The sequence below is a fragment of the Syngnathoides biaculeatus genome, chromosome 6, assembly GCF_019802595.1.
Source record: "Syngnathoides biaculeatus isolate LvHL_M chromosome 6, ASM1980259v1, whole genome shotgun sequence".
Taxonomy (NCBI): Eukaryota; Metazoa; Chordata; class Actinopteri; order Syngnathiformes; family Syngnathidae; genus Syngnathoides; species Syngnathoides biaculeatus.
In genome coordinates this window covers 19777491-19791872 of record NC_084645.1, presented here as the reverse complement: position 1 = coordinate 19791872, position 14382 = coordinate 19777491, and the positions used below count along the sequence as shown (strand labels likewise).

The following is a 14382-nucleotide window of genomic DNA, read 5'->3' as shown; positions in this document are numbered from 1 at the left end:
TCTGTGAGATCACGTGAGTGCTGTGCTGCGTTGAGATCCACCCCACGAAGTCGGGAGTTTTAAAGATCGCCACAAAATTGTGAGGACGTTCACAATTGTCGATAGTTGCATCAAAAAATTAGATCTGCCTTCGCGGAATAAAAAAAAAAAAAAAAACGTTTTGAGAAGGCGAGTGGAGTTATTGTATTCTACAGGGAAAACTATAGCGGTCATACTGCGAAGCAGTGGAAAAATACGACGGCACGAGGAACTGGTTGAACTTAATTTGACCATTTCTTAAGAAAAAAATGTAATGGCCAGCTGTTTGTTTCGTACGGAAGCCGTTTCACATAATTATATGAAACGCGGCCTTTTTATTTTTTGGGTGTGGCAGTAAGTCGCTTCCGTAGTTTCTTAACTTTATCCACATCTTGGTGTTTTCTAACAAGGAGCCGTGTGTCAAAAATGTAAATAAGCGATTAGCTTGTGATCAAATTATGGATTAAACACCCGTCGAGCATTTTGCTGGCGCTGCAAGTGCAGTAACCGAAGAGTTTTTTTCATGTTGTTTTTAATTTAATTAAGGACTAAAAACGCGTTTCAAAGCGCACTTTAATCTTTAGGGGTGGATTAACGTGTAAAAAAAAAAAAAAAAGACGACCGCTTTTTTTTTTTTTTCAAAGGTTATTCACAAACGAGAAAGTGGCAATCGGGTTGATAGATTCCAGTTTATCGATAAAGCATAACGCGGACGTGCCGTGACCGACCAGTGACCAAATGACGGACAACGACGTCATCTTTAAGTGCCGTCACCGGGAAAGCGCGTCATCGAGGACGGATCGTCTCATCGCTCCGAACATATTTGCCCCCCCCTTCGCCCGCTCGCCCCTCTGTCGGGATCTGCGGATGGGTCGGGCGCCAACATGGGAACCGGAGGAGCGAGGAGGCCGCAACTAAAGAAACGGGCAAGTGCGTCTCCCCGATTCCCAGCCGCGGCGAACGCATCGCATTCCGAGCGCCAGCGTCGCCGTCCGTCGCGCATGCGCAGTGAGCATCTCCGGGATGGGTCTCGTCGAGCGAATCAAGATGGCGACTCTGGCAAAAGCGCCAGCGCGCTTAGCCGAGTAGATGAGCCCAATTGGCCACCCGAGCGGCTTTCGTGGCGCCCCGGCGGGGCTTTGGCGGAGCATGAGGCTTTGGAGACGGGATTGAGCGAGACCGAGGAGCGCTAACGACGATGTGCGAGAGCTATGGCCGCTCGCTACTGCGTGTGTCGGTGGCGCAGATCTGCCAGGCTCTGGGCTGGGACGCCGTTCAGCTAACCGCCTGCGACCTGCTGGCCGACGTGCTGCAGCGCTACATCCAGCAGATGGGCCGAGTGTGCCATCGCTACTCGGAGCTGTGTGAGTGCCGCGTCCTGCCGTCGTCCCTTTTCTACTTTACGTACGCTTCTTCTCGCTTTTTTTTTTTCTCTCCATCTCTCGCTCTCTCTGGTTTTGCTCGAGTTCGCGATCGCGATGTTCTCAGAGTAGCGCCCTCTAGGGAAAGTGGTCAAAAGTGCACGACCTCCACTTGCGTTGTGGGTCAAATTGATCCGTTTTAAAATTAACAATGTTTCCGATTTCGCCATCTTGTGTGTCATAGAGGTCAGAGAACACAGGTGAACCGCTTCACCTATCGCTAATTTACCCGATTGTGGAAACCATGCAAAATGTTCTCTTATTTTGACAATGTGACGTTAAATCCTCTCTCATTTCACAGTGTTTTGAGAAGATTTTTATCGACGGTGACCAATTTTCAGGGGTGCTGCCATTTTCGCAAGTCACATGAGCTACGTTACGTGCCGCAACAAATGCTCGATCGCACGGTGCCGATTTCTCGGCTTCATCCTCATCTGATGACGATATAGCAGTATCGGTGGATCGGGAAGACGGAGCAATACACGGCTTCCCCGAGCCCCGGCCGGAGCTGTGCCGCTCACGGCTGCGTATGGAAGTATTCCTCCGCCTTCCCGATCCACCGTTAGTGCTATTTAAAGTAAAGCCTCAGTTCTCGAACGTCCCCGTTTTCGAACGAAAATCGGTACTCAAACGCCCCCGACAAAACCCGGAAATAACATATTGCGGGCGGCCAGCCCAGCTGACCCATGACAGGCTTCGTTGTGAATTCCCACGCTGCCGAAAAAAAACACGGAAATAACATAATGCATGCGGCGCAACCAGTTGACCCACCCACGACGCGTTTTGTTATTGTCAATTCAAACGCCCCCCGAAAACAAAACGGAAATGACACGACGCGCGTGGCGCAAGCGGCGCACGTTTGTTACTGTGTATAACGCAGCTTCTGTACGCAAACGTGTCCCGGTAGTGACTTCTTATGGAGAACGACCGTATTATACCCCAATCACGGCCCCAAAGAAGGCAAGTTGCTTGTTTAAAGTTATTCTTCACTTTTGTTCATTAAAAAAAAAAGTTTTCAAGGCCGGGGTCGGAGAGTCACGACGGATACGGCAATACGCTCCCAGCCGAGCTTACTCTACTACTAAAGCATAGATTTTAAGCAAAAAATAAATATACTTCTTAAATTATTTTAATATATAAAGTACTTAAGCTGTACATGTATTTCTACTATGCAGTTTATTGTCAGGAAAAGCTAAAAAAAAAAAAAGCCTACATTTTTAGGCTTGGAACACATTATTTGTTTTTCCAATTCACTGTAATGGGAAACATCAATTTGGTTTTTGAACAAATCACTTCTCGAACCGTTTTCTGGACGGATTGTGGTCGAGAACCGAGGCATCACTACTTTTTTCCTTCTTTTGAGTTTTAAACTTCAAAACGTTTCAGTTTGACCAACAACAAAGCCAGGAGGGCTGATGAGTATTTTTTTTTTCCCCATGTAACTGTACTTAAGCTTTATGTTTTTCTCAAAGCAATAGTATTTGAGTATTTGTCAATGTCAGTGGTGGCAAGTAATCCAGTACTGTACATAAGTACACCTGTACTTAAGTATTTATTTATTTTTTTTCCGATGACCTAACAAAACATTTATTACAGATATTCGTTTACTGGATTCCTCAGTTGTAAAAATGATGATACTTAAAGATGCACCTAAATCAAAATCCTTTCTTTGTCTTCAAGAAATGACTGCAAACGTACTAAAGAGCGAAGCGCACTGAATGAATGTTCTGGTTCCGTACCGGTCTTCAAGCCGCTGTCACATTGCAGTAAATTGGTTGGCGCTTTTCGCGTAGCGCCAGACGGCGTCCGCCTACCCGAGGTTCTAACGTCTGTTTGAATTGACACGGCAGACGGGCGGACGGATCCGGTGCTGGACGACGTGAGTCAGGCGTTCAGGCTGCTGGGGGTGAGTCTGAGCGAACTGGACGACTATGTCAGCAACCTGGAACCCGTGGCCTTCCCCCAACGGTTGCCCTCCTTCCCCGTCAGCAAGAACAATGTCCTGCAGTTCCCCCAGCCCGGCGCGCTCCTCGCCGAAGAGCGCAAAGACTATATTCCCGATTATATGCCGCCTCTGGTCTCTTTACATGAAGGTGAGAATCGAGCTTTTTCTTCCAACTTGTGGAGTCGTGGGCTCATCGCACACCGGGTGACCCCCTCCAAGCGAAAAATGCTAACATAAAAAAACGGTGGCCCACTCGACGCCGCGCATCACGTGATTCACCGTTGCTCAGTGGCGCCATCCCCCGAGCGGCACTTCTTGCGAGTGTGCTTTTCTAGGCCCAAATCGTTCCAAGAACCGATTCGCTTCAGTTCGTTCACTAAAAGGATTCGTCGTTCCGAACAAAACGTTCGTGAGCCGAACAACGCAATTGCATTTCGACGACGGACTTTTTAAGATGCACGTTCGATTCAAATCGTAACAAAAATGTTACTGTGACAGACTGCACTGTGGGGCAAGTGGGTAGAGCGTTGGCCTCACAATTCTGAGGACCGGGGTTCAAATCTGGGCCCCACCTTTGTGGAGTTCACGTGTTCTTTGTGGCTTTTCTCCGGTTTCCTCCCACATCCCCAAAACGTGCAACATTAATTGGACACTCTGAATTGCCCCGTCGGCGTGATTGAGAGTGCGGCTGTTGTCTGTCTCCATGTGCCCTGCGATTGGCTGGCGACCAGTTCCGGGTGTAGCCCGCCTTTTGCCCTTTTAGCAGCTGGGATGGGCTCCAGCACTCCCCGTGACCCTTGTGATGATAATCAGCTAAGAAAACGGATGGACATGTTATGTTTTCATTTTTGTGGGCTGGTATGAATTATTGGCAATTCCCTTCATTTCAATGGGCAAAGTTCACTTGAGATATGGGGGGGGGGGGGGGGGGGGGCACACGACTGGCGTACTTTCCAAAGAGTTAACTGCGAATGTCCAGGCGAGATTGTGGTGAGTTTGATTGTTTTACAAGCATCTGAAAGCGGGACCAGTGTGGACTTTGACGCAGGTGAAGATGATCTACTCGGACGTGAGTGCGGGCATGTGCGTGGCACCCCCGCTTGACATATCTCCTTTTTTTTTTTTTTCCTTCCAGAAGAGGAGGAGGAGGAGGTCCTTCCCGACACGGGCACCTCGGCCGAGGCTATGCAGGTGGCCATGGAGGAGGACGAGGAGGTCTTCGAGGACGACGAGACGGTCAATGACGAGAACCACCCGCTCAAGAGGCCCCTGGACAGTCCCGACGAGGCCCTGGGCATGATGCCCACATCCAAGCGGCCGCGGCTGCTCCCCGGCCTCAGCCCGGAGTGGGGCCCCGAGCCCCGGGAGCCCCTCACCTCCCTCAACCCTCAGCGGGTGCCTCCCCCGGGCACGCTGCCGCCTCACGACACCCTCGACCCGCCGTCGCCCGAAACCCCGCCGGGAGCCCCGGCGTCCTTCAGACCTCAGCCTTCCATATCAAAGTACCCAGACCCAAAGACCCTCACCGCCCCTACGAAAAAGCCCAAAGTCTCATCGCCTGGGAGACAAAGAACTAAGTCCCCGAAAGTGCTCATCCCTTCCTCGGGGGGTGGCAGTCCCATTCATTCTCCCCCTAAAACTTCCAAGGAGAGGAAGAAATCACCAGGCAGGACAAAGAGTCCCAAAAGTCCCAAGAGCCCGAAGGCGGCGGCGGCGGCGGCCAAACCCCCTCAGCCGCCGAGCAAGGCGGACGGCGTTCACAAGCTGCCCTTGTCCGTGCTCAGCGAGCGCATGGGCAAGGAGAACATCCACGTGCGGCACAACGTGGACGACAAGGAGCCCGAGCGGGGCCCGTTCCTCAAAGCCGAGCCCGGCAACGGCGCCATCGAGGACTCCATCAGCGCCGTGATCGCCAAGGCCCGCTCCGAGCGCGACCCCGACCCCGACCCCTTCGCCTTCTCCTCGGGCTCCGACTCGGACAGCAACGGCTTCTCCGGTCCCAGGAGGCTGACCATCATGGAGCCGGCGGCGCCCAAAGCCCCGCCCGGCGCCGGCCTCCCCGTGTCCGCGCCGCTCCACCTGCAGCTGGGCCCGGGAAAGTGGACCTTGGACGACTCCATCAACGAGGTGATCCGCAAGGTCCACCGGGGCGGGCCCTCGGCTCAGCCGCCCGACCGCGAGGAGTACGTCTCGTCCGGGTCGGCCTCGCCTCCTACGCCCGAGCCCCTGCTCAAGATTTTCGAGGAGAAGTCCAAGTTGTCGGCGCTGGACGTGAAGAAGAAGCTGAAAAAGGAGCTGAAGACCAAGCTGAAGAAGAAGGAGAAGCCCAAAGACAAGGATCGCGACAAGGACAGGAACAAGCTGAAGGACAAGGACAAGAACAAGGAGAAGAACAAGAACAAGGACCTGTCCAAGGACGGGAAGATTCTCTGGAAGGAGTTTGGCGCGAAGGAGGACGAGCTCGCGGGCCAGCGGGACTTTGCGCCGCCGGAGGGTTCCGTCAAGAGCAAAGCCCGGGACGGGGAGGGCGGCGCCGTCGCCGTCAAGAAAGACAAGGACAAGCACAAAGACAAGAAGAAGGACAAGGAGAAGGGCAAGAAGGACAAGGAGAAGAAAGACAAGGGCAAAGACAAAGACAAGGGCAAGGACAGCAGGCAGAGGCAAGCCGCCCTGGCGCCCGTCGCCCCGGGCGAGGCGCCCGCCCTGTTCGGGCCCGCTTCCTGCCAGCGGCTGCCCCCCTTGCTGCCCGTCCTCCAAGACGGCAAGAGCAAGGACAAGAAGAAAGACAAGAAGGAGAAGAAGAAGAAGAAGGAGAGGGAGCGAGAGAAGGCCAAGGAGAAGGAGCGCGAAAAGGAGGAGAAGAGGAAGGAGAAGGAGAAGCGCGAGAAGGAAAAGGAGAAAGAGAAGGAGAAGGAGAGACTCAGATTGGAGAAGGTCTGCCTCTCGCTCTTTATTTTGAAAAACACCGTTTGGGCTTTTAAAAAAAAAAAAAAAAAAAAAAGACGACATTGGTGTCGAGTAGCCAAGTAAAAGTAAAAGTTAAAAAAATAATAATAATACCTGAAAGGAAACGTGAAAAGCGCGGAACAAAAAAAAAAAAAAAAGACATTGGTGTCGAGTAGCCAAGTAAAAGTAAAAGTTAAAAAAAAAAATAATAATAATAATACCTGAAAGGAAACGTGAAAAGCGCGGAACTCTTTTTTTCTTGTTTTCTCCTTATGATCATTCTATACATTTAGAAAATAAACCGTTATTAAAAGATGTAATGTACGTTAGTCAAGTAGAAGTGAAGTGGATTTAAAAAAAAAACAAAAAACAAAAAACCCCAAACTGTCTTAGCGTTGAATTGAGTCCTCCCGTCAGTCGCCACTAGAGGGAGCCTGCGGCTGCCGTGTCCGCTCTTCCTCTGTGGCTCTGGCAATTCCTTCCCACAATGCAACTTTTTGCAAACCATGAATCGACAAATGAATCAATAACGACGTGTTAGAGCTCCTTTCGCTGGAAATTGGCCAAATCCACAGAATCGTTGCCTCTCAACTGTAAATATTTTGCATTGTAATTAAGTAGTCAATGAGAATAATTGCAGCAATTGTAATAATGAAGCGCGGTGTGAACGTTTGTGTAACTGCGGTCGGCCGGGATGGGCGACCCGCGTGAGGATAAGCGGTTTAGGACGTTCACACGTGATTGAAAAATAATCACGCACACTGATTATCTTTGTATTCAATCACAAACAATTTGCAACGTTTTTGCCTATTTTCTGACGTTCTGGACTCGTCTAGTCACTAAATCATCATTTTTGTTAACCGTTTGAAAGAGAAGTTTTTAAATATCCAATAATAGATGAACTCGTTATAGTTGCAGCCCATTTCAAGGACGGACCCACCAGCGCCGTCCGAGTAGTTTTTTTTAACGTGCGGTCCGGACACTCTGGAAATGCCGCGCAATCGTTGGCCAGTCACGACAACGAGCCTTCGGGCGGGCGTTTTTTTTTTTTTTTTTTCCGGGACCGACCCAGATGGCGTCGTCGAAGCCTTTTCAAAAGATCCAATCAGGTTGATCTGTTCTTTCTGATCGTGCAGGTGAAGGCAGAGCCGCCGGCGGTGGCGCCCTCCCCGGTCATTCCCAGACTGACGCTGCGAGTGGGGGGCCAGGACAAAATGTAAGCGACTCGTTTCCGACGTGGTCAAAACGTTCCGAGTTGTCGTCGACGCGAACAAACGTCATTCGGGCGACGTTTTCACTGCCATCCAATTCGCCGCAAGGCCGCCGGCAAGAAGTAGCCTTTTTTTTTTTTCTTTCCTAATTTTATGTTTTTTCTGCCTGAATATGTTGATAGATGGCTTTTTTAGCCAGTTATTTTGTATTCAATTTTTTTTTAAATTGAAAATATAATTTACATTTATTTGAAGTGTTTTAAAAACATTTCAGATTTTTTTGTTTTCTCTTGACGGAAATGAACTTTCACTTTGGTTCATTTCAAATGTTTGCTTTGCTTTTGTTCCAAATCTTTTTTCATTTATTTTGTTTAAGGGAAATTTGAACTTTCCTTCCGGGGTCACAACAAATGTACTCGTTCACGCTACTGCTAACGTGTTTTGTTTTTTTTTTTGTTTGTTTGTTTGTTTGTTTTTTTGAGACTGACGAGTGACTAAAAATCAAATAATTGGATGTAGTACAAGAAGCAAACTCCTCCCGATATCCTCGTTATGATCTCTATAAAATTGGAGTTGATTTGATGCTATATTGCCCCCCTCCCTCCCCGCAGTGTTATCAGCAAGGTGGTTCCCAACTCCGAAGCAAAACTTCCGCCCCCCAAGACCCCCGCCGTCAAGTCGACGCCCGCCGTTCGTCCCCGGTCGCCCCCGCCGCCTCCCGTCCTGTCGCCGGTCCTCCCGTGCGCTCCGGGGCCCCCCTCGCCGCCGCCGGCGCTGCCCCCGCCTCCCGCGCTGCCGCTGTCGTCCGCGGGGCCCCCCGTGGGCCCCGCCGCCTCCTTCAAGACGCCCGTACGCAGCGTGGTCACCGAGACGGTCAGCACGTACGTGGTGAGTGGCCGGCGTCGGCCGACGGGACGGGGCGGGAGGGGCCGGGCCGGGCCGGGACCTAACGCATCGCGCTCTGCCTCTTTAGATCCGAGACGAGTGGGGAAACCAGATCTGGATCTGTCCCGGATGCGACAAGCCGGACGACGGCAGCCCCATGATCGGATGCGACGACTGTGACGACTGGTATCACTGGTAAGGAGGCCCGTTCTTCCTTTTGCATCCAGCAGACGCGCGTTGCAAACATTCAGAACTGCACAACTGCACCTTGAAATGTGTTGCGCTTCAAATATTTACGAGCGTTCCATTATAACGTTGTAGTTTTGTTGAAAAAAAAAAAAAAATAATAATAAAGACAGACTCCAAAGTTTTTGTGATCATTTTGACAACGGCTAAGAAAAAAAAAAAACCCCAAAATTCACCATCTCAAAACACAAGAAAGGATCCAAATGCGATTATCAATTGCGTTTAATGGCGCTCCAAACAAACTTCAATGTCGTCTTTTTCTTCAACTCGTGCCCGCATCGGACGACAAGACAAATTTGCTCTTTCGCGCTTGCGCCGCGTCGGACTGCGGCCGTCAACGCTCACCGCGGCTGGCCCGGGACAATTTGTATCTGGTCCAATCAAATTCTGCCTGCTGGAGAGGGGCAACCAAAATAACAATCTTTTAAATTTTCTGTGTTGCAAAGCGGTAAATAGCCACGGCCCCTTTTGTCGGTCATTTTCATTTCATGGCGAGATTTAGCGCACGACGGTAGCACGGCAACGCGACGCTGACGTTCTGTTTTTGCTGCGTTCAGGCTTTGCGTGGGAATCCTGACGGCGCCCCCCGCAGACCAGCAATGGTTTTGTGTCAAATGTTCCAGCAAGAAGAAGGACAAAAAACACAAGAAGAAGAAACACAAACCGCATTGAGTCTATGCAAAAAGCACATTTTTTTTTGGGCCACGATTTTGGAAGGACTTGAAAGCCATTGGGCACTGAAAAAAAAAAAAAAGAAGAAGAAGAAGAAAAATAATAAGAAGGGACAAACGAGAGCGATGTCAGAACTTTTCATGAAGTCGGCCCGGATGGACGGACCACGATTGGGGGCCCGGGGGGTGGTTTTCAGCGCCACCTGATGAACTTGCCGCCTTTTCACCAAAACGCCCTCGTTTGCCGTTGCAGGAGATTCGAGACCACGCGTGGGTCTTCTCCTCATCTCCGCTTTCAATGCACATCATTGAAAATTATGTAAACCCCAGACACACAAACCCAATCTATAAATAGCATGTAAATACCAACTCTCAAGCCAAGTTTTTTTTTTTTTTTCACCCCCCCCCCTTAGGACACGACTTGGTGACAGCGTTTTCAGCTATCAGTTTTTAACTCTGTAATTTCTGTACATTTTTTTAAAATTCAAAGTTTGTATTTTATTTCACTCCCTCGGATACCGCGTGTGAAAAGTTTGGGATGTCGGGCGTCGGCGTAGAAGCGAAGGCCCGCATCGCCCACCTTTTTCTGCGTTGTTTGTTTTTTGTTTTGTTTTGTTTTTTTGTTTTTTTTTTGGTCATATGTTGGCTGTGCTTATGATTGTGATTCATGGAAGTTTTGGACTATTAAAAATGAAAAGTCTGTGCGTTGGCAGACTTTAAAGACGCAAAGACTTTGACAAATTGCACGTCTTGTCTGTCAGTGTTTGTTATTCTCCCTCCAGGAACTGTTTTGCTTTTTTTTTTTTTTTTTTTTTCCCCACCCAAACAGATTTCTTGGTTGGACACGGCAGGGCAGGGTCTTGCACCAGCAACCACAGTGCGGAGTGTTTGTTGTTTTGGTTTTTGTCCCCCAACCCCCACCCTCCAGTATTTATTCCATGACATAAATAAAGTGCCCCCCGCCCTGCTATTCACAGCAGAATGGGACCAGGCCCAAATGCAAATTACAAAAAAAAAAAAAAAAAACCCAGCTGGATAAATCCATTAAATGTCCATTAAAAAACAATCATAAACTATTTTTTTTAAGTGAGGATATGCTACCAATAACCTTTTTTAATACCCCCCCCCAAAAAAAAGAAAATAATGCGTTTGGGTTTAAATTTATTGAAGTTCTTATGATTGTGTAAATGTCGCTTATTTTGAGTTTTCTGTTTCTTTTTTTTTTTTCTTTCTTGGTCTTTTTTGTGTGCTTATCAGTTTGACTTGAGCTGATTTCTGATTTTTTATTATTATTATTATTATTGTTTTTCGTAGGCTTTCACTCCCTCCGTGGGTGATGGAACCCCAATTTGTCTACAAATCAGAATGCGGGTTAGTCAAGTCAAAATAATAACTTTGCTTGTTTGGGGAAAAAAAAAACACCTTGTAGGCTATTAATAAACCAAATAACTAGATATGGCGATTGTCAAAATTTGGCATGTGAAATAATCGCAGAATGCATTTAAGACGTGGAATCATAATCAATGAGTGGAGCTTTTAGATAAGCATACAGCCTGTTTGAACTTTTTTTTCTCCGTCGAATACAATATTTACTTTTCAATTTTCCATATTTGCATGAAACATTTCCGGGCTTCTCTTGTTTTGAAGCGGCGCCGGTCGGAACCTGGAAACGTCGCACGTCGAGGAAGTGGACGGGTCCATTTTACGTGTCACCGCGATATGATATGAAATGAAATTTAACCGAGACATTTGACAAAATGGACGACCGGAAGAGAGATTAATTTGAAAAGTTTGTTCTTCGGAAAACCAAAACAAACACCCGGAAAGATGCTCGTGGACTTCCTGTACCGAGTCGCATTTTGACGTTTATATTTTGTAGGTTTTCTGTACCGCCACAGTGCTACCTAGTGGACTGGAGGACCACATAAAACCGTCAGTGCCCGAAATTATGAACAGAAAATGTCCGCCGTCATCGCAGCCTTCGATAGCTCAGTTGGTAGAGCGGAGGACTGTAGAGTGCTTGAGTAGAAATCCTTAGGTCGCTGGTTCGAATCCGGCTCGAAGGAAATTTTTTTGTTGTTGTTGTTGTAATTCATCACTTTACTTGTTCTAATAATCATACAGTCCAGCAAATATGGATGTGACAAGAAACGCCGTGGCCGCGTTCAGATTGAACGCAGTCAGCATCCCGACATGCATTCGAAGTCGTCCTTGGCGCTGGCTCACATTCATACAAAGCAGCTTTACGCTTTCAAATATTCATGTCAGGGAAAAAAAAAATGGAAAAAAGATTTTTTTGCTTGATGATCAGAGGATGAGGAGCACAACCTGTCAAATGTGGAAGCAGCCCCCCGCTAACGTGACCTTATTTCCAATGAATCCGTGACGTGTCGAGACACATTATTTCATTTCTCAGGGGAATTTTTTTTCTTCTCCCCCTACGCTGAATACTGTTGCTATAAAAAAATATATATCGGGGGGGGGGGGGGGGCTTTTAAGTGGGTTACGTGTTACACATTTTCACTTGTCACTTTCATTTTGCCTTCACAATTTTGTGCTGGAACACGTTGTCCGATGCAAGACGGACTGCTCCGACGGCCAAAACGTACCCGTTCAATTTGTTGGTACGTATCTCAAGTAAACGTTGCCCATTGAAATGAAGGGAAATACCAATCATTCGTTCCGGCCCACAAAAATCAAAACATAACATGCTCGTAAGAAAAATATTACACTACATTATAGTCGTTTTTATCATATATACGCATCCATCCATTTTCTGAGGCGCTCATCCTCACAAGGGTCGCGGGACTGGCGGAGCCTATCCCAGCCATTTTGGGGCAGGCGGCGAAACGCACCCTCAACCTGCTGTCAGCCAATCGCGGGGCACATAAAAAAATGAATCAACCAATCATAATCACAATCACACCTAAGGTCAAGTTTGTGCACAGGTGTCAAAACTCAAGGCCCGGGGCCCGGATTCGGCCCACCGCATGATTTTATGTGGCCCGCAAAGGCAATTTGCGTGAAAAACTGTATCAAAATTTCAAATTCTCACATATCTTAAGTAATAATGTTGAAATACCAAAGATGAACAACAGTTGAAAATCCTTGATATCTGATTCCAAAAGTAGTTCATCGTTTGTTTGTTTGTTTGTTTTTTTTTTTTTTTGTGTAAATGTGAAGCGATGAAAGATTTTGATGGCTTCACAGTCGTGAGGGCCCGCTGAGGGAAACCACAACTGACAAAAATGAGCTTGACGCCCCCGATTTAGTGTCCAACGAATGTTGCGTGTTTTTGGCATGTGGGAGGAAAGCGGAGCGCCCACCCGGAGAAAAGCCACGCACACTCGAGAATTGAACCCCGCCCGGTCTTCAGACCCGCAAGGCAGATGCTCGAACCGGTTCCATCTCCGTGCCGCCAGTTTGCTGATACATTTTTCAAAAATAAAAATTAAAAAAAACTTTGGTCACTTGGACATTTGGGGTTGGGGCTTCCGGGTTAGGGTTAGAAAGGCACCCGAGAGAGGAAAAGCCGCCGAGGACGGCGTCTGTCCCCCGTTTGACCCCGGCGGGTCTCTCACGCGGCTCCTCTGGACTGGTCCTGGTGCAGAATCTGTACACCGACAGCATGCGGTGCCCCCCTCCCGACAAGACCGTCAGGTACGTTTTCGCCCTTGACCTTGACGGGGGCTTCCCTGTGTGGGAATTTTCTGTTGAATTTCACGGACTTCTTCAGTTTTATTCATTATTATTATTACATTTCAGCGTGAGGACAATCATTCAAGTGCAAATTCTTTCTCTTTTTTTTTTTTTTTTGCCAGAGGGCGGCGTTCAATGTCACGTGCAAAATCATGTCCAACGTTCATCTAGTCGCCTGGTGACGTCCATTTTTCTTCGGTGAGGGATCGGACTGCGCCTCGTCCATCTTTTTCCATCAGCCCCCCTCCCCTGCTCGCCAAGAACAAATGACCCCCCCCCCCGCAACCCCCGCTTCTGCATTTTGAGAGCTTTCCGAAGTCAGTCGCCGTCCGTTGTTCAAAAGTCAACCAAACAAACAAGTGCACCTTCCAAATTGGAGGCGACGCCCACTGAGCTGTCCGAAGCCGTTCGGGGGGGTGGGAATTAAAAAAAAAAAAAAAAAAAAAGTGTCCAGAAAACAACAAAAGTGCGGCCGGCGGCGCACGGGGCGGGATTACACTCGCAATCACTTGAGGCCAAAAGGCGCCTGGAATCGTCTGGAACCAACCTCGAGGGACGACTTTTTCCGGATCTCGTTCGAGTTGTGGGTCAAGCAGCGCTTTGGAACTTTCTAAAGGTGGTCCTTACGAATCACTGGCACTTCCCGGTCCACACACTTGCCTCCTCTTCTCTTCCTTCATCAACTTCTCAAAGTATTCTTTCCATCTGTTTAGCACGCGTCCATCTCTGTCCTTAATCAGCCTTATCTGCTGCACATTCAAATAATTCAAACCCTGCTCATAAACGTCTGGCCTTGCTACCTTTCCACCGGCTCTCTCGGGTGCACAATATCTCAACTTTTCTCCTCCTCATCATCATGTCAGCCAAGTCCTGAGCTTTTCCCGTCATAGTCCCAACATTCAAATCAGCTGGAGGCTCTGCGCCTTCCTCTTTTTCTTCTGCCGACGACTCCGCTTTCCCCCTCCCCGTCCGTCCCCGTCGCCTTCGACCCACGGTGGCCGGATTTCCACCGACGCCCTGCACTTTGACGGCGTGGGATTCTTCAGATGGACGCTCATATTTATTTGGCACAGTTTTAAGATGGATGCCCTTCCTGCCGCAAGCCCCTATCGGACTGCACGTTGTGGTTTTCCATCCCGATTTAACGCACGATGCAAAAGTCTTTTATATCCCCAGACATGATGAAGTGAAGCCCTTCAGTGACCCGCTGGTAGCTCAATTGCTAGCTAAAACTTGTAGGTTGCCGGTTCAAGTCTGGCTTGAAGGACAATTTTGAATCTTTCCAAAATTGGGAAGCCCAAACAACTTCATTGAAATCCTCCGTAGTTCACAAACCGCTT

The 14382-nt window shown here is 48.5% G+C and overlaps 1 protein-coding gene and 1 non-coding gene across 2 annotated transcripts; both read left to right on the top strand.

The window, feature by feature from the left end:
• Positions 1–662: 662 nt before the first annotated feature.
• Positions 663–10089, top strand: taf3 (TAF3 RNA polymerase II, TATA box binding protein (TBP)-associated facto). Its single transcript, XM_061823688.1, has 7 exons — positions 663–1382; positions 3290–3532; positions 4520–6318; positions 7467–7546; positions 8153–8429; positions 8515–8621; positions 9230–10089. The coding sequence occupies exons 1-7, from the start codon at positions 1217–1219 to the stop codon at positions 9342–9344; spliced, it is 2787 nt and encodes a 928-aa protein (XP_061679672.1). The 5' UTR covers positions 663–1216; the 3' UTR covers positions 9345–10089.
• Positions 10090–11321: 1232 nt separating this feature from the next.
• Positions 11322–11409, top strand: trnay-gua (transfer RNA tyrosine (anticodon GUA)). Its single transcript is given in 2 exon segments — positions 11322–11358; positions 11374–11409. It is a non-coding gene; the product is annotated as a tRNA-Tyr (tRNA).
• The last annotated feature ends 2973 nt before the right edge of the window (positions 11410–14382 follow it).

What these genes read in the sequence shown, in the direction of transcription:
- taf3 (XM_061823688.1), top strand. Translation starts at nt 1,217, where the DNA reads ATGTGCGAGAGCTATGGCCGCTCGCTACTGCGTGTGTCGGTGGCGCAG. An exon ending in CCATCGCTACTCGGAGCTGT is followed by an intron (nt 1,383 to 3,289) that starts GTGAGTGCCGCG and finishes TTGACACGGCAG; the next exon opens with ACGGGCGGACGGATCCGGTG. An exon ending in TGTGACGACTGGTATCACTG is followed by an intron (nt 8,622 to 9,229) that starts GTAAGGAGGCCC and finishes TGCTGCGTTCAG; the next exon opens with GCTTTGCGTGGGAATCCTGA.